The 21,762-nt window shown below is 33.1% G+C and overlaps 1 protein-coding gene across 6 annotated transcripts in view; it reads right to left on the bottom strand.

The window, feature by feature from the left end:
- LOC145259312 (uncharacterized) overlaps positions 1-21,762 on the bottom strand; it is a 2,114,304-nt gene that overhangs the window by 837,224 nt on the left and 1,255,318 nt on the right. For all 6 annotated transcript variants that reach the window (XM_080117200.1, XM_080117201.1, XM_080117198.1 and 3 more), the window contains exon 4: positions 21,309-21,621. In XM_080117200.1, coding sequence (XP_079973326.1) covers positions 21,309-21,621 — 313 coding nt within the window. The remainder of the gene's footprint in view (positions 1-21,308; positions 21,622-21,762) is intronic.

Here is a 21,762-nt window from a genome sequence, read left to right on the forward strand (position 1 = left end):
ATCATTAACCTTTTATAAATATACTAGCGGTGATACCCGTCGTTGCCCGGATGTTTGGAGGTGTGTGTTGTTTGGAGGTGTAAAAAAATAGTTTTAGTATAAAGGTAGGCTTGACCCCCGAACGTTTGACGCGGAGGTGGACAGGAAATGAAAAAAAAACCCTGCGACCTAACCATCTCGACTACAGGAACAGATGAATTGATAAGTTTGTTAAGTTGACGTTTATAAACCGAAATTAGCAGGTGCGACAACGCCAAGTTGCGGAATCCAGTTTCTGTTTTCCCCGCTACGCGGCGATAAAACAATAAAAAAAGCACAAATATCTAACGTAAGGCAAACGAACGATGAAAACAAAAAAAAAACGAACACGTGAAAAATGGCTTAAATAAGCCTGTTTCGATATTAAAATTTTAAAAAATCGGTTGGTACCCGGATGTTTTGGGGTATCGCTAAGAATAAGCGAAGTAAATAAACAAAAATCAGAAAAAACGAACGTCACGTGAAAAATGGCTTAAATAACACTGGTTCAATATTTAAATAAAAAAATCGAAAAAAAAGCCAAAAAACATCTCACACCACCATTCGAACACAAAACGTTTAGATAATGAACAAAGGCGTTAACCAACTGAGCTAACGCGACGTACATGAAATTTGTTCGGTTTTTCAACTAGTTAAAGTAAATCAGGTCACGACGTCATCTGATGCATGCGTAGATTGTCGATTTCGAGGTGAAAATGTTAATGTTTTTGGCCTATTTTTCGAGCAAAGGATGGAGCTTCGATGTGATAGCGAGTTTGTGAATTTTCGTCGCGTCTGTCGAACGTTTTTAGCAGACATCCAAACACATATATGCATACATTTCCGCTTTTATATATATAGATATATATGGGGGGAGGGGTAGATCATCATATAATAAGATAACCCTGACCGACGTTGCAAACATTTAAAAATAATGATTTAAATGTCAACAGTATTTCTGGCGGTTAACGGTTGCCGAATGGATTATATTCTTGCTAATGAAGTCAGAGATGGCTTCTGTTACCGGGTTCGAATCTTTCGACCGGTGTAAATACTGACACCTTTCCCTGATGATTCCCGAAAGGATGATTACTTGTGCCTGAATGGATTTAATCATTATTATACTAAATACTATTTTTAATACGAATTAAAAAAAATAATTCTACTATATTTTAAGTTATAAATTTATTATATTTTTTACTAGAATGCTAGTTAACGTTTATAATTGAAGATACGTAGATAGAGCTAGTTAGTAATTTATAAAATATATATGGCGATTAATGGCGATTAAGCTAAACTGAATATTCGGCGTTTAATCCACTCCAGGATTCCTCAGGGTTATATATATATATATATATATATATATATATATATATATATATATATATATATATATATATATATGTAGAGAGAGAGAGAGAGAGAGATGTAGATAGGTATATAGATGGATAGATATTTGTATATATAACAGATTACCCCATTCGCTAAAAATGACAGAGGAAATACACTATATATATATATATATATATATGTGTGTGTGTGTGTGTGCGCGCGCGTGTATGTGTGTTATGTCACGAATTTAGCATTGTGTTTTCATTTCTTTATATCATCTATTATATAAAAGTACATTCTTATTGTGGGAAAGAAAGAAAGAGAGAGGTCTTTACGGTCTGACAAATAACTGGGACGATTTTTTTTTAATTTTACACGAATTTACTTTATGTGTCTGGGCGTGTTCTTAGGTAGATTTTTGTCAGAATCGAAAAAAACAAGACAACACATCTCACAAAACGATTCGAAACCAAAACGTTTTGATAATAAACAAATGCCTTAACCAACTGAGCTAACGCGACGTACATGAAATTTGTTCAGTTGTTCAACTATTTACATCGATAATCGAAAATTGACATCGATAATCGAAAATTCCCAGTTTAAGAAGAAGTCCGATTTTAATCAATGTTTAGACTTTTATATAAGTTAACATTACAATTTTATTTAATCATTTTTATGCTATAACAAGGAACAATATCCCACCCTAAAACAATCGCTTGTTATTTGTTTTAAAACAGAAACCCGTCCGAAATGGTTGTTTTATTTTAGAGCACATTTGATCCTTGATAAATGACATTTGCATTTTGAACTTGAAATGTGACTATTTTTTAGAGATAATTTTATAAAATCCACAGTAGGTTCTCTACAGTGATATATTGATAACGATGTATTGTGAACTAAGTCACTGTAGGAAGTCATCTGAAGTTTCTTTTAGATAAAATACCGATGACCCCTAATAAGGGTATGTAATCAAACGATGTAATTAAACAAATGATCGATTTCACTGATTTTGAAGACAATAAAAGTACTGGAGGATGAAACATTTGTTAATCTTCATTCAATTATTATAATGCAAGGTATCTGTGCCGTCCCTAAATAAATGAAAAAATGTAAAGTATGTATTTCTAAATTCATTTTATGCGGCGAGATGATGTTTGTTATTTCGATGAGCTATTCGTTTTCTGACATCCTCTGACATATTTGTATGGGTTTGTCAATGGCGACTTTGTAGATTTGTAGGGCACTGGTAAGTGAGAGAAATGTTTTTTTTTACATGGAGTTCACCACTTATCAAGGCCCAATGGCCACTCGGGGATAAGGGTTATTGTATGTTTGCATTATCCCGTGTTACTTCCTTTATTTATTTTTGTTTTATCATTTTAACAAATTTCTTACGCTTGGTTTAGTCGTGCGAGGTTTATTATGTGTCTGATTGTTTCGGCGTTTTTACCATATCGGTCGAATGAAGATATTTATTGCCTTCCATAGTCGTGCAAATGCGATTTTGATCACATTTGACCCAAAATAAACACCTTGTAGAAAGTGGGCATCGCATAAGCGTTGCATCCATATTTAATTTTATAGATGACCTCAGTAAATAGGAATATATAGGAAAAAAATCCTAACTAATAATAAAGGTTTAAATGTTTCCGTTGATTTCGTTCGGTTCTATACTGTATAATAAATGTACATTTATTTTTATCCAGTCAGCTTCAATAAAACCGCAGCCAATGTTTTAGGGTGTTTCATAAGAAATTAAGTGAGAGCAAAATCTTGATCCTAAAAATTACTGATAATAATATATGTAGTAATTAATAATAAAAAATATTTTACACAAATATGGGAATAAATACGCTCAATCACTTTACTTCACGCATGGTCCACAAAATATGGAAATAAAAAAATTTAAAATTAAAAAAAAAAACGTTTACAAGTGCTTTTGATAGAGATGTACATAATAATACTTTGGTAAGTATGTTTTAACTTAACTAGGGATAGTATAATTAAATTGTGGGGTCTGCGTTCGCGCCTGGCCTCCATAGAATGGAAATAGATACAAACTTAAACAAAGATTTTTCATAGCTATCCGCATAAGTATACTTTGATAATTATGTTTCAGCTTGAAGAAATATGGTATAATAAAACTATAGGGTGCTCGTTCGCACCTGCCCTCCATAGAATAGAAATATGTCACAAAGTTTAACAAGGTTTTTTAATATAGATCCACAGAACATTGTGATAAGTGTTTCAGTGTGAACAGGTAGGGTATAATAAATTATGGGGTTTATCTATTTTATTTTTACTTTCATCATATTTTGCTTTGGTTTTGATACCCCCAAATTCGAAGTTATCTCTTTACAACCCTTCCTTTTCATAATTTATCATACTTACATAAATCAGAGTCCGTTTTCTGTAGGCTGTTTTTGAACTAAGTCAACGACGGATACTTTTGCTAGTATATATATATATATATATATATATATATATATATATATATATATATATATATGTATATATATATATATATAAACATGATAAAGATCGTTCATTTTTTTTATCTGACGGACTGATGGACTGACGGACAACATGAGAGTCCCTCTCAATATGATATGTGAACGTTGCATATTTCTGGTTAGTTATTACAAATATCACAACTTTTCCAATTTACTTTGGAACAATTTTTTAATACAGTGTGGAATAATTCGCGGATCAAGACGTTTAACAATGTTAATAAAAACATGGCGGGTCGCACGGCCGTCTAGAGGGTAATGTTTTTGGATGAGGTCAGCGGACACATCAATCATACGGAAGATTTATAACTATGAGTCGTTTGATTTCGGAAACCGTATGCGATATGAGTAAATAGAAAGAGATAGCGATGGAGAATGAAAGATTAATGCGGCAAACGATAAATATTTCTATGGATTTCCAAAACAAAATAAATAAAACCAATATCGCAATCCGTTACTCATCTTGAGGAAAGTAATAAAACACTATTTTCAATTTCCTTTTTTTTTTTAAATATTATATACCCATATGTATTAAAGGGATCGTGTGGGTGTCTATTTATGCATCTGTTGCTCTTGAATATGACATTAAATTATATCCGATGGTGAGGCCCCAGCTTGCGGCCATTGGGGAGTGTGGAGCCACCCTTTAATTGTCATTGCTTCCAGGTCCACTCTGACCCGGAGTAGTAGTACCTGTTAGGGCCCCAACTATGGCTTAAATAGAAAGCGACTGGAAAAAATATCTATTCAATTAAAATAAATGTCTTCAAAATCATTCGATTCGGCATTGAATAATCTGAAAGGGGTTGATAAGACGTAAAACAAAAACAACCAACGCACCAACCAAGCTTCATCTGTGTATTCATCTTAACATTTGCGAGAGTTCGCTCCGAATGGACTCAGAAATGTTTCAGTCGATTTTATTTAAAATTTCGCTCAAATCCATTTGATGTGTCTGAGAGTATTCTCCGAAAGGTTTTGCATCGGAATTCTTTCCTTAGTATGGAAAATAGACAATCTAAAGAAAATGCGATTAAAGAAGGAACAGTAAAATTTGGACTAAGTTACCAATTTTACACAGCCTAATATCACAAATCGATTTGAAAACTCTTATCACCGTCGAAGCAGAAACGCCCTACATATAATATTATGAGAATCTTCTTCGATAAGATAGGGACGCGTTCAGAATAAATGGTTCTTTTTAGAGCACAATTAAACAATAATATAAATGAATCATGATTTATAAAAATTAATTCAGGCCGTTATGCACAATTAAAATCCATAAATCAAAAGCGTGGACTAAATAATTGCAAGTAGGAATTTAAAGCTTCTTCCGAGTGAACCGCAATGGTTCGAGATTAGAGACGGCAATCAATCGGTTTGATCGAAAAATAAGTAATTTCTTACATTTCGCATACGTAAAGGATATTGAATATGTGGAGAATCCGTTCATGTACATCATATCTTTCTTTTAGAAATAATATATATATATATATATATATATATATATATATATATATATATATATATATATATATATATATATATATATATATAAATGTAATTCTTGGTTCGTCCAAAGTCGATAAAACCATATTTCTACATTACCAATTTATTTGAAATTTACAGCCAATGCATCTTTTAAGTGGAGGGATGTTTCTATGTTATTAAAATAAATAAACAGCGCCAATTATGAAAAAAATATTAAATAAAATAATAATATTTTTCGAACTGCGGACATGTTTTTGGTAGAACTGAACTTCCGTTTAAATTCATTTTATACACAACGATTTGACGAGGCGAATTAGATTTCATTTTCTGTTTATTCGATAAGTAAAAAAAAAAAATCCCTATTTTGAAATTTTAAATTAATTTTTTATCTTCCAAATTTTGTAATTAATGTTTTTTTCTTTATTACATCGGGCAAAAAAAAGTTGCTCGCTTGCGTTTGAGTTGATGTCGAAGATTTTTTTTTTTTTTTTTTTGTGTAGAAGTTATTTTTTTATTTTTTTTATTTTTGTTGCTTTTGTAAGCAGTTGTTTCGATATAAGAAAATATGAACTTAAAATTTTTAGGTGAAAGTATAGGTTTTTTCGAATAAAATTTACGGATTGGTCGCGTGCTTAAATAATATTTTGTGCTAATGCAGAGAGTGATGCGCGCTATTTTGTTAAATCGTATTTGCACGTTTAATTAAAGTTTTATGATATGTTTTTTTATTCAATTGTAAGGTTAAAGTACAGATAAGGTACAACACACCCTCCCCTCCCCATGTTAAGAATCCTTTTTTTTAAATAATAACGTTCTTATTTAAGTACGGATCAATAAATACATGAGTACCCAATTTCTTTAATAAAGAAAAAACATTCATATTTTCTTATGTAAAAACAACTTCTGTAAAAAAAACAAAAGAAAAATTGTATTTTCAATTTTGTTAAAAAAGTTTTTTAAAAAATAAATATATAAAGCGTGCTCTTGCAGAGAGTGATCCGCGCTATTTTTTACATCGTATTTCCAAGTTCAATTAAAGTTTTATGATATGTTTTTTTTTATTTCATTGTAAGGTTAAAGTACAGAATAGATACAAAACACCCTCCCCTCCCCATCTTAAAATGGCTTTTTAAATAATAACGTTATTATTTCAGCAAAACGCCATTCTTAACATGGAGAGGGGAGGATGTGTTGTACCTATTCTGTACTTTGACCTTACAATTGAATAAAAAAATGGTACATTTTTAGATTAGGTCCACCTCCACAATTTTCTTTTAAATGACGACTTTTATAAGTTTTTAACTATGCTAAATACGGAAATTGCATTGAAATTTTGAAGAAATAAGTACTTATCGAGATATAAAAAGTTGTATAATTCATTGTGATCTCTGGCGGCCATCTTTTTTATGCGCGTGCGCGCATCATAAACAAATCTACACGCGTAAAAAAGATGGCCTCAAAAGAATACAATGCATAAAACAACTATTTATATCACAATAACTACTTATTTCTGCAAAATTTCAATGCGATGTCTGTATTCAGCATAGTCGAAAACATATAGAAGTCTTCATTTAAAAAGAAAATTGTGGTGGTGGACCTAATCTAAAAAATAGCGAAAAAAACAAAACAAAACTGTAATTAAACTTGGAAATACGATTTAAAAAAAAAATAGTGCGGATCAGTAAGTGAATTAGCACCCATTAATCGACTAACGTGGCCTTATTGTCAAATAAGCTCCGGCTACGATGTTGAACGCACCGTTCACATTGCTTTTTTTTTCAAGTTTAATTCAACTCTCACAATATCTTTTTATTTGTTTATAATTTCACGACATCTTCTTTTTTTAATAATAAATCGTTATTTAACCGCACAGAATAGTTGCAAAACACCATCCCCTCTGTATGGTAAGAATGGCTGAAAAAATAACAATAAAATAAAAATATTAGGTACTCATAATAATAATAATAATAATAATAATAATAATAATAATAATAATAATAATAATAATAATAATAATGATAATAATAATACATAAATCGCACTAAAATATATTCATGTATTTTTCGATCTTTTCGTTTTACTAGTATTTCCTCTCTTTTCCCCGTCTGAATTGCCTTTTTTATTTATTTCATTCCAACGTATTTTCTAAATATTTAAATAAAAAAGTTTTAACATGCTGAAGGGTAAAACCCATTTAACTGTGTGTATTATTTTATATTCTTTCATAAATTATTCAATCAAAACTGAGCTGTTTAAGTCTGTTCATACCAATATTACAATAGTGAATATTAACATGTTTCGAAACCAGTGAAATCCGATGGATAATCTTTGATATATGTTGGTATCACGTCTTCATAACACAGACCCACATTCTAAAATAAAAGAAAGAAAAAGAAAACGTCACGCTACGAAACAAATAAAATAAATTCGATACGCCGTGGCTTTATTACTTTAAAAAAAGGGCATCTATTCATGGTACTTTCCAAAGAACGCGTGCATATTCATTTTAAAACTCTCCCTGTTCGCCGTGTGGCTAACAAAATTTTGTGGTGTCGAACACTGCTTTTCAGCGTCCTGGGCAGACATGCTCAAGTCTAGTCACCGCCACGCTGGTTTTTCAAATCTCTCAAGTCAGTACGTGATTCGTTTTGCTGCGACATCAAATGTGATTCCTAGACTCTTCGCTTCCCTTTACTTTTTTGGTTTTTCCCTGCGACGTCACTTCACGTACCGACTTTAAAATTTGCATACATGTTATACAGCTGCTGCGTACGCGTCACCAGCACCTTTACATGTGTGAGGGAATTACTTTTTACATTAGTGAATTTTGTGCTTATTGGTCTCATTCATACTAATTTCGTAACTTGGGCGAAAAAGCAGACAGCAAACAATATCTCGCATCAATTGGTGAATATTAAGGGTTTAAATATAAATCCACTGGCTATTATACTGCCGTACGATTATATCTTTCAGTTATTATAATGTCGGCCACATTGAGGAGACGTAATGCAGCGAAAAATGCATGTCAATTCATGCTATACTTACAAACACACGCACATATATAAACTATATTCACTGACGATTTCGAGTGCATGAAAAACAGTGTCTGTAGGAATAAAGATTAACTATTCTCTAATTATAATTATAAATCCTCTTTACGAATACTAACAGAGGAGCACAGTCTGTAGAATAATAACTAAAATCAAGTCACCTAGTGTATATTCTCTGTTCCCGATGTCCGCTCGTTCAAACACTCTAGGTTGTCTAATGTATTTGCCCAAATTCGTCATTTAATAGTCCTTAATTCATGCGGCAATTGTTTAATTAACCTGAGGACAAGGCTTAGCAAATGAAGCAAAAGGTGGCTTCGTTACTCGGTTCGAATCTCCTGACCGCAATGAATTGTCATCCTTACACTGCTGATTCCAAATGCATGAAACACTAGTGTTGTTATATATATATATATATATATATATATATATATATATATATATATATATATATGTATATAATTATAAAACTCAAATGACTTTGTAACGAGTGATGTAACCCACTTTCCGGTTTACGACAACCGGTTGTGTATGTGTGCATAACTATTAACCCATAACAATGCAAACAAATCAACACAAATCGCTTCTTTTGCAGATTTTGACCTGCGTACTGAAATATTAACGTTATTATTTCGAGTTATTTAACATGGGAAGAGTGGGTGTGTTTGTGAATTATTCTTTATTACAACTATGATGCCGCTATTTTCTTACAACTAAACAACTTTAACCCGTTGACAAACATAAGAACAATTGTAGTAAAGCAAAGACTACTACTTCTACTACTACTACTACTACTACTACTACTACTACTACTACTACTACTACTACTCTCTATCCGTCCCTTTTCCTTCCTTCCTTCCTCCTTTTTTAAATTTTTGTTTACATTTCTAGATACAAAATAGTTGTGCGAGAACGGTGAATTTGTTGACACGTTTACTAATCTGTTTCAATATTAGTTTTATTTTATTTTATGTAGTTTTTTTTTTTTGCTTCAGGTTTTATTAATTATTTTTTGTTTTTAGATTTTCAGTTTCTATAACTTGCTTGAATGATTCCAATATAGGTTTTCCATTCTTATATTTCTCATCGGTACGTTCATGTGCGTTTTTGTTGCTAAATGACTTTCATCAGCGTTCGATTCGTAGAAAAATCATGTTTAATTTTCGAATTTTGCGCGATTATTCGGAAAATAGGTAACTTTACACGAATAGGGAAGATTTTTTTTTCGTTTGAGTGACCCGTCCCTGATTTTTCATTTTAATATAGTTTCATAGAAATGTTTCTTTTATGTCCAAAAAAGAAAACTAGTTTCTTTACGTCACAAGTGCCACGCCCATACATGAATTCCATAGATAATATAACATACTGACACAACGGGGCACGGGTAGTCTAGTCTAGTATATATATATATATATATATATATATATATATATATATATATATATATATAAAGAGAGAGAGAGAGAGAGAGAGAGGGTGGGATTTGTTTATATTTAACGATAATACGGACGAAACTGTCTTTAACCGTGAAAATATTTTTCCTTACATTTTTTTGGAAGTAAAAAACAACAAATATTATTTATACATTATTTTACTCATCAAACAGTAATCTACAAACACGCGTGTTTCGATTTCCTACCTTTCGTCAGCGTAGGTTGACAGTATCTAGGTTTCCAACCTCAGACCACATGCATTATAGTCGAGTGCGTTAGCCGTTACGCCACGAAGTCGTAGATCAATTTACATGTAATTTTTATCGCTTTTCAAGTCATGTAATTTTTAAATGATAAAAACTTCCATAGCATCTTTAATCTTGCAGAAAATTGAAAATCGTTTTACTTAGAAAATCGCGCACATTTTGGGGGGTAAACAAATAATATTTATTTATTTATTATCATAAAACGAGAACCTATCATTTGCGCGAGCACACACATTTAGTACTGGCCATGCTCAACGTTACTTAACTTCTGTGATCCAGTGGGAACCAATGTGTCAACGTGATTACGCCGTTTATATATATATATATATATATATATATATATATATATATATATATATATATATATATATATATATATGTGTGTGTATGTCTGTTTAATTATGTGGTTATATACATGTACACAGTATTTATAAAGCAACGATACATTACAGAGTCCTATGCTATATCACAGTTTCAGTGATACCGACCACATTTGCTTTTAACACATTTCCATTGCAACCGACCGAGGAAATGAAACCGTTTATACTAAAAGAGTATGTGATGATCAACGTCTTTGTCATTCGGTGTATTTTCTTTAAGAGGGATTGCAGTATTGTCATGTGCAGAATATATTGCTGTCTTTGTTTAATTGTATAACACAGTGCATCTGAGCGCGTGGCAAAATATCAGCAGTAGGAGCGGATGGCTGGCTTGAAACTACAGGGTGGTCAAAAAGTCAGGTAACATTTTAAAGAAAAACGATATTAGCAATACACGTATATTTAAGTACCATACATTGAAATATAAAATGAAACAAACATGAAATATGTTTATTTTGTTAATTGTCGTCCATTTCTCTCTACCAATCGCTGGAAGCGATTAACCACTGATTGTGTAACACGTGTAATCATGTCAGCTGATATCCGCGCAATCTCCTCTTCAATAAATAACTTTAAAGACGCTATTGTATCAGGCTTCTTGCCATAAACGCTATCCTTTACATAGCCCCAAAGCCAGAAATCAGGAGGGGTAGTTTATATATTACACTCAAATATTTAAACAAATAATATTAAACGAATAGAGATTATAATGGATCATATTGTTTTTTCTACCTTTAACATGTTACCTGATTTTTGACCACCCTGTAGATTGCCAACAGCAGCAGCAGAAGCCGAAAAAGGCGTATATGCAAATTAGACCTCGTGCACGATAATAAGAAGTATATAAGGAGACAAATTAACCACACGGTTGGAAGAAGCAAAGTGCGCGTCACAGAAAATGGGCATGTAAAGTTGAAGAAGAGAATGGATCGGCTCCAGCCAACATGCAGTAAGAAGAAAACAAAAACGCTAACCAGGCTAGATAGAAATGTAAAGGCGAGAGGCTTTTGAAGCGGGAGAATAACGGTAATAAAATTTTATGTTAAAAATGAAACAAATCCCGAGTTGATTTTCATTAATTAATTTCAATAGTTATTTACTGCGACGGTACAAGTGTAGCTTATAAATTATAATTTATGTAAATTTTATTTCTGATTACGGAAAATAAATATATACCATGTTCCATGTTGCATTAATAGATATCCTGCGACTATTATTTCCTTCTTTTTAAAAATAAAATTTGCCAGTACAATGCAGATATCTGTAATATTGATGATTTTAATGCATTTATTTATTATTTTATTTTGCAGTATATATTTATTATTAGTTTATTTTTAACATTAGATATATTTTAGTGAGTTCGTTGGAGAGATGTCGTGCGATGACAGCTCGTTTTTTGGAGTGCCAATCTTCATAAAAGTCTAGTGTGTACAAATTGTTTTTTTGTTTTTCGTATCAGATTTCAGAGTCAAACATGTTCTTACGAGGCAATATATAGACCTCGGATTATCCTCGGAATTTTCTGTTGGAAATTGATATGCGCTAAATCGGATTCGAACTGTATTCGGATCAATCCTACGACTGACAGGTTAATCTTACGTTGATATCGTGATTCCGTTGCTTGATTACAAGTAGGAAAAACAAGTAGGATTCTGGAAGATGCGACCTTACATCGTAACGAGCTACTTTGTCTGTAACATATATCTGTCAGCCTAGCTCTTAGGAAATAAGATCTTGCTATCGTCCTAATTATCCGGGCGGTTTCGCGTTTTTGTTTTTCGCGCCAAAGTGGGACATTTTTCTCATTTGAAAACATTATTTTTGTCAGTACAATAATTAATCGATCACAAATCTCTTGAAAAATTAAAAAAAAAACAATATTTAAAAAAAAATCATTGGACAATTTTAACGAACTTTTACAATAATCATAATATAATTTAACATAAATTAATTAATTGTAAGGTAAGATTCATGAATGAATATTTATATTTTGAATAAGAGATATGTTCAACGAACAATCTACTTCACATTTTTTTTTAAATAATACTAGCGGGTCGCATGGCGTTGCCTGTCGTAAAATAGCCATGCATATTATTATTTAATTCATATAGAACATGGGACATGTGCATGCGAGTATTTTCTTTTTCTAAAACAGCTCCTTTCTTTTAAGTAAAAAGGAAATGCTCGAGCTAAGATCGATACCAAGCATAAAGAGACTTATTCGAGTACGATAAACTTTAGGCCAGCTTGACACGATCTTTAGAAAGTGTTATCAAACCTACATGTTCGGAAGAAAAGGAAGCGGTCATGTGAACGATTCACATATTCGCATTCATGAAATCGTTGAGATACAATCCGATGGCAACCCACATAAAAAAATTCAATTTTGAACACTTAACAGTTCTTAACATGACTGAATATTCTGTATATTATATTTCCAGTCAGTGCATCATGAAGTATATTCGCTTCAAATTGTCCTCACACACATGTTTTTGTTCTTTTTTTTTGTTTTAATCAATAGCTATCGTTATAAAATAAAGAAATGAGAACAAATAAATTTTTCAGTTATTATCGCACTGTGTATAAGTAAAAACTTGAAATGTCAGTCATCATATCATATTATTAGATCAAAAATATTGGAACAATATATATATATATTTATGTAGAAATATATTTTCTTATAATATATATCAATCGTTATTAAAGAAGTTCAATGTAATTACAGAGAAATATAGAGAATAAACGACTGAAATTTATATTCCAAAATTCATGATGTTGACAATTTTGTAATTTATTCCTTTATTCAGTTTACTTGTATAATTATTGACAGTATCTGTTACGTTGCGCAAAATCAATCACTTTATTATTATATCAATCAGTGGATCTATTATGCTCTTAACTCATCAGAAGAAATAGCAACCGTCAATCCGTCAAAAGAGATTGAAGTGTGATTTGACATGATTAAAATCCGAAAATTGGTTTGATAAAAATTCAATATGGCGTAATGGAAAAATAAAAAAAGGGATTTGCAGCTTCTCTTCGAATTTTCGGATTTTACTCGTCAATTGACGTGAGGAATTTTACTGTAGAAGAGAGCAAGCGATGATTAGAAAATAACATTGCCCGATAGATTTCGAAGCTGGTTAATAAGAATTGCAATTGTATATAGAAAACATTCTTAGATTGTTTCATTACTAGCAGTTTCGCCTAGCTTTACTCGGCCCCTATCTACTGTTCATAACTTTATGTGCCTATGTATATATTAAAAAGTGTGAATATGTGCGGCAATGCCTTTCTATATAATAATCTTCCTTGACTTCCATAGAGAAAATTTGGTACAGACCGAAGATGTCAATTTTTTTTTTTTTTTAACTTTGCCCCAAATTTGGACCAATTAGCCTTTATTGTTTTGGGCTAAAATAGAATTAGAAAGATTCCTGTTCAAGTAATATATATCTAAAATTTCAAGTGTTTAGACCCAAAATTGGCGGAGGAGTTCGGTAGAGTGCTCATAGCTCAAATAGTTTAACTTTCACCCCTTGATAGCAAAATTTATGTCTGAAAACCGATTAAAAAGATTTTACCACTCTTAATACCCCTCATGCCAGATTTCGAGTCTGTAGATCGAAAATTGGCATAGTTATTTGGTAGGAAAATGTACACACACACAGACAGACATTTTCACTTTTATATATAGAGTACGACCATGGTTGACAGGAGTTTGGAGCTGTATGTAGAACAACAAAAAAGTGGTAGTAGGAAGGCAGATTTGAATCCGTGCCGCGAAGGAGGAAAAGATCGGGGAAAAAACGTGACGTCTTGCTGTTACGACCACCGCCAAACCGGAAGTGACATAGGTTTAAATTAAGGTTGGACACTCGAAAGGAGAGGATGATTTTCGAAAATATCGGTGAAAAAAGCGACTTCTCCCTGTAGAAAAGTGTCCATGTGAGGGTGAAGAAATTAATGTTTTTTGCCAGTTTTTGGTATTTGTCGTCTGAAGGGTCGAACTTGAAACGATACTGATCTTGTCAAAATCCGTCGCCTCTGTCGAAAGTTTTAGGCAGACATGCAAGCATATATACATGCATACATACATACATACATACATGCAAGCATACATACATACATGCATACACACATACATACATGCATGCATACATGCATACATACGTACATGCATACACACATACATGCATACATGCATACATACATACATGCATACATACATATATACATACATATACATGATGATTGCAACGTCTTGTCAGACGAGTGCCACTCCTTCAGACATTTAAAATCCATGAGCTCAAATGTCTGAGGGAGTATCTATACAAATATGATGTTACAGAGTCTTAGCTTTGTACGCCAAATATACACAACGAACTCTATTAGACATGCAGACTATTTCCTAATAGAGCAATATATTTCGAGATCCTATAAAATGTCGCACTCTCCCAGACAACATGGATATCGAAAGAACACAGAAACGTAAAATGATGAATTCATGAATGTACTTCACATCTACACTATAAAATAGATTAGATAATTTTGGAGCATATTAGATCTTCTACTGTTTTGCATAATAAACACTAAGGTGCAAGGCAGCGTTTACAAAACCTGTCCATTAAAATAGAAGCAAGCATTATGTAAAAGAAGGTAAGAAACCTGAATATAAGAAACATTGATACAAGGTAGATTTTTCTCTAGTCCCAAATTAGAATCTATGTCAATGTTCAGTGTAACCCGGATGTAAGACCCCCGGATATAAGTATAACCCGCCACTAAATATGGTTACCCGTGGTGCTGGAATTGTCGTGGTGCTCGTGGCAAGATAAGTGTTATTCTAATCCATCTGCATCCTAAAAAATGCTGACGTTTATTTCTCTTTTAAATTTCTTATTTCATTTTGTAATTATATGTCTTGTAATAATTTATTTATTGTCTTAATTTTTGTTTCTTTGGCTTTTTAAATTCCCCCTCCTTCAAACCTAGCAAAACACCAAAAACGTGCTCTCCCAGCTTAATTAAATGATCAATTCCACGCTCTGAACTAAAAAAGCTAGATATAAAAATACCTTAGGCAAGATAAATTTTCCGAATTTAACACAAACGTGGATTTATTTTTCTACCGTAGAAGTCAGAAGAACTTTATTTAAGTAATATACTTAATATCTACAATTATCATTTACTCGCTTTTATTAATAAAGACACCTCGTTGATATCTATATGGATATAGCTTATAATTAATTTTACTATATTTGTAACTGAAATGTACAGTGATATTAACTGCGTCACTAGGACTATTTTCTGAATAGATACAATGTTTTGTCCCTGACCTTATGACTGACTATAAATACGAATTTCGAATCATCATGTAATAAATTGTTTCTCTTTACCTCCAAGACGACTGCCTTTGTCTAACCTGCATGCTAAATAGGGAAAGTGAAGAGGAAAAAGTTGGTTGTTCTGTTTCCCAAGCTAAAACATTTCTTGAAACTATAAATCCTAATGTAACTCTACTGTATTCTGTAAGTTAATAACCCCGTCTCTTGAAAGCTAATCAATCTGCTCTACCCCACCAAGCTGCCACTAAAACTCTATATAAAACACGCCTTAGTAGTGGAATCCTTAGATTCGAGTTTCTAACCTTCACATGCTAACCGCCTTATAGTCATCACTAAACATATATACATTTCTACCTATAGGACATGCATTAGAGTAAATTCGTATCCAGTTAAGTACTTACCAGCCAAAGTATATACTCAGATGCAAAGCGATCTTCATTACATAACAATGCCTCTTCCTAGATGGTTTTACAACGATTAATACAAAACTAAATCCGATACTCCGTGTTATGCAAAACGCGCCATGACTCTTAAATGAAAACTGAAATTATCTTCCTTCAATAGCAGAAACATACTTATCACCTACAACTTCTATCTATTCGCATCTACTGAAAACTTGCCCATATATCTATTGGCTTAATTATACATACGGAATACGCCATAACTTAAAATTTACCTCCAGTTATACCCGCGCTGTACTGCACCTGCATCTTAACCCTCCTGTAGTCTAAAATATACAGAGACTGGGCAAAATTCTTACCTCAATTCCTAATACCTACTCACACTCTAACGTTATCTTGTACCTAAGCTAACATATAAATAAAATAAAAAAAATGAAAATCTAAAGCTTAAAGTCTTAATCCACACTAACGCCTTTCTAACAAGCCTGCTCACATAGTTGTTTTCACTGCATAAGCTTATTTTTTATTAACAATGAAATAGCAATGCCCCTAAATCACTTTGAGGAGTGTAACTATTAAGTAGCAATATAACCTCTATAAACTAACCCTGTTACATTAACTTACACTGTGGGGGTCGCAGAAATACCTGGATTATGACCCAGGCGCGGAGCAAACCCTCTTGAGGATGATGGGCTCAGGAAATCTTCCCATATCATCCGTCTTGGAGAAGGAAAACTCTGAAACTAAACCTAAAGGGAGGGATGCCTCTCCAGTCTTGGATGACAACCTTCCTTGAGCTGGTGACTCATCAAATTACCGGTCTGCAAACCTAAACTGCGCAAGGAGTAGATAGGCTCTGTCTATCGCCCGGCTTCCATACTCCTTCTTTGCCTATTTAGTCAGGCGCAGAGACGCTATCATAGAGTTTTGGCGATGTAGGCAATGATAGATCTTGTTTCATTTCTAGGGCAATGAACGCCGTAATCCCCACCCCGACACAACCTACCACTCAAGAATGGGCACTTGGGAGTGCTTGAGTACCACATATTCCTGTGCAATTAGATTGGGTTGACCTTCTTCTGATGGATTGAGGGTACCGGATTGACAATTCCTGGCTGTTGTTTCCGATTGGTAGTACAGGGGCCCTAACTCTTTGATGGCGCTTGGAGCCGCTGCTCCATCAACAGTTTTATAATATCGGGATATTTTTAGTGCTATGTCGCGCATGGAAAGGGACCCTGCACTCATCCCACATGAGCTTACCTGAGGCCACAGTCCTATTTGAAGAAAGGTCAGCTGATGGTCTACTTGTGTTGCATGTCTGATACTCTGCATAACCTCTTGTTCAGCTCCCCCTTTCCTAACTGAAACTCTTTCAAAAATAGCAGTACCATAAAAAAATAAGCTTAAGCAAGGCTTAGGGTCAAACAAATCCAACTTGCCTCCTCCCTTGAGGCTGGTATCTACGAACATCCGTGGGCTCAGAACTAATTTAGCTGATGTTGAAGCATTTCTCCTAACAAATACCCCGATTATCTAAGCACAAAGTGAGACTAACCAACACTCGTCCATCCCCTCTAACCACTTTAACATGCCTGAATATCTCCCACTCTGCCGTAAGGATTCTGACAGACATATGCACGAGGTCTACATTCGTAACTCCCCCTTGACTAGAGAAATAACCATAGAATCGGACGACCAAGCCTTTATGTGCTTAAAAGATACAATATAACATAAGCTGCTAACCTAACCCTAACCTAACCTTAACTAACCCTAACCCTAACCCTAACCTAACCCTAACCTAACCCTAACCCTAACTTTAGCCTTTATGTGCTTAAACATACAACATAACATAAGCTACATTTATTTTCTCTACTGTTATCCCTCGACCCAGGACTGCACCTTAATAAATAAAGTCTCTGACACCATAGACACAGCACTCTCCCTCGACACTAGCGCACAAGTACATATATTTGGTGACTTTAATGTTCACCACAAAAACTGGCTTGGATCTCTACTTACACAGATTCAGCGGGCAGCACAGAACATAGCTTCCCTATATCTCACTCCCTATCAAAAATGGTTACATTTCCAAACCGTTTCCCTGATCAGTAATAACAACATTCATCACTTCTAGATCTGTTTTTGACCACAGTTCCCGATGATTGTATAACAAATGTTAACAGCCCACTCGGGAACACTAATTATGCAGTGATAATGGTCCAAATCGCCCTAAACTCTAGACCTAAATCTGACGAGCCAGTGCTCAAAACAACGAGATATTATAAAAAAAACCTGACTGGAAAGCCATCAGAGATCTTATCAGAGATGCCCCATGGGGGAATATTTTTCTCTTCCTGCTGAACAGTGCGCAAATGAGACCACTGAGTGGTTCAAAACCGCAATTGAAGCATATGTTCCAATGCGGAAATTTTATAGCAAGCCCCACTCTCCCCAATGCTCAAAGGCAGCATGCATACCGCAGATTTAGCCGACATTAGTCCAGTTCAAACAGGCAGAAGTATATAGAAGCTAGAAGTAACGTAAAGAAAGAAATAGCGACATCTACGAGAGAATTAACTGAAAGCACTAAACAACGCATCGAAGCGTAAAAATTAGGAACTCGAGACTTCTGGAAAATCTACAACATTGTAGTAAATAATCAGCAATCAACAATCCCCCCACTAAGCAACAATTACGCGGTTGTTTGCTCAGCCTCCAACTCCACACTGGACCTACACACCACCCCCTCCCTGACTTTCCTTTTCCGACAGACGCTACGCAAGACGATCTGAAAACCACCCCTGCTCAGGTGCATGCTATCATAAAAAAACCTTTACACTTCAAAAGCATGTGGACCAAATCTTATCCCAGGTGTGCTATTAAAAAAGTGCTCAGCCGAAGTAGCTCCAGTACTTTCCAAACTCTAAAACAAATGGCTTATTGAACCTTGTTTTCCGGGCTGTTGGAAAACTGCTTCTGTGGTACCAGTATTCAAGAATTCTCTCTATTCAAGTAGTTTCTTCCCCAGAACCGCTAGACTCTGGAATTCCATTCCAGGTCCCTGCTTCCCCTACTGTACTGACATGCAGAAGTTCAAATGTAACGGGAACCGACATCTTGCTGCCCAAATCCCTACATAGTACCCTAGTAGTTGTTGCCCCTGATCGTAGCCCCCTACACCAAAGTGGCAATTTGCCTTGTTCTGGGTGAAAATATAATAATAAAAAAACTGGTTCAAGAGAGCTGGAAGCGAATACAGAGAAATTATTTTCATCCGGGTAAAACTGTATATATATATATATATATATATATATATATATATATATATATATATATATATATATATATACAGGGTGTCCGTAAAGTTACTATACAGTCTTATTGTTTTATTGTATTATATTTGTATTAATAGTTAATATTTATCCTTGTGTAGCTGTAGGGTGTCTGTATAGTAACTTGTAAGACTGTAAAGTAACTTTACGGACACCCTGTATATATATATATATATATATATATATATATATATATATATGTATATATATATATATATATATATATTATTTAGTATATATTAATAAATATATACAAATTTACTAATTTGCTAATGTTTCGAACATAGGGTCGGATAAAACTAGGAATCCTTGTCAGGCGACATGACAAATGGCTCCTTCAATAAAGGAAATCAGTCTTTAAATGAAGAAAAAAGTAACAGTTCAATTTAGTTATGATAACATATTATAACTTAAAGAGACTGGCTCATGTAATATATATATATATATATATATATATATATATATATATATAAATATATATATATGTATGTATATATACCTTTACGTATATGTATATATATTACATATATATATATAAATTTATGTATATCTCTCTCTATATATTATTTATATATAAATATAAATTTATGTATATCTATAGATATTACATAAATATATATCAATTTATGTATATGTATGTATATATATTACATATATATATATATATATATATATATATATATATATATTACAAATTTTTGTCATTCAATAATTTTTTTTTCAGGTATGACGTTTAATAGTTAAATTTCAAATCAAAGTATTTTAATTATTCTATGTAAGATAAAGAATTCGTTTTAAATATTATAATTTCATATTCTGAAGTATATACACAATATATATATATATATATTTGTGTATATATATATATATATATATATATATATATATATATATATATACATTATAGACATTTAAAAAGCCAGAGAAAATAATAATGAGAACAAAAACTTGTAATAAAAATGATACTGAATTATATATGCTTCTCACTTTTCCTCTTACCGTTAAGTAATAAGAATTTGGTTTAAACAATCAGTTAATTATTTTAAAATTAGGATAATATAATTAAGTATATGAAATTGTTTCCCCAACTTATTATGCAGTAGCAATAGTACTTCGTTTCCGGCCATATATCTCAACTTCGCGCGCCATTATTTGAAACTATTCTCTCATTCAATCCTTTTTTTTCTTCTCTAGTCGCATATGGTTTTTAACTGTTTAACTTCTCCCCCATCTCTTCATATAATGATTCTTCGTACATACCTTTCCTCACACTGATATTATTTACTGCAGTAAATAATATGGCCGTTCTTTTTTTGGCTTTTGATTATTCTATCTTTATTTTTTCTTCTTTCATCCAATCCTTTTTTTTTATAACAGTCTAACCATTTATAAGCATCTTTATATTGTACACAACAATATATAAAATCTGTTGTTAAAATACACACATATTTACAATTTGTACGATTGTTTAAAACATAATGTCTACCTTTATTTTCACTACAATTTTTATATTTTTATAAACCCTTAATTCAGTGAAGACAACTATAAATATCGAACACTCTTAGACACGCCTCATATGCAAGATAGCTAACGGAATATCTCATTTCATTTTGAAATATATTATAGACGTTTCCTATATTAATTTCAAAATGTGTCCACATATAAAAATTAACATCCCAAATTATTCCAATGCATCCCGAATATGCCGGGTAAGACGAGAAAGTAAATAGAAACGTAATCTTACCTGACTGGATAGTGCTCGATAACGCGAAAAGTGTCCGGCCTCTCTTTCATCAAGCAGGTTCGGTTGTAGAGCATTTCGCGACTGTCTGGACAGTCCCATCGACGGTACTTGGAAAACCCATCGCACTTTTTGGTGGGAAATTCCTTGTAGCGCCAGATCACTCCGCCGCTCACGTAGACCTCTTGCTTCTCCACCCATTTCGGTGACTGACCCCGACCGTTCAACCACCACATCCGTGTTCCCCAGGGGCGTAATTTGGCGTCGAAGGACGGACTTTGTAGATATTCCGGGAATTGGCATTCGCTCCAAATTCCTAGGCAAAATAAAGGGGAAAAACAAAACAACAGAATTAAATACCTACGAACGTGCTCCCGAAATAAGATAAATTGCACAATGAAATTATTGCGTTTAAAAATGTGACTTAGGACAGGGAAAAATATGCATTAATAGATAC

The sequence above is a fragment of the Euprymna scolopes genome, chromosome 34 (assembly GCF_053919585.1).
Source record: "Euprymna scolopes isolate OS-2025 chromosome 34, ASM5391958v1, whole genome shotgun sequence".
NCBI lineage: Eukaryota > Metazoa > Mollusca > Cephalopoda > Sepiida > Sepiolidae > Euprymna > Euprymna scolopes.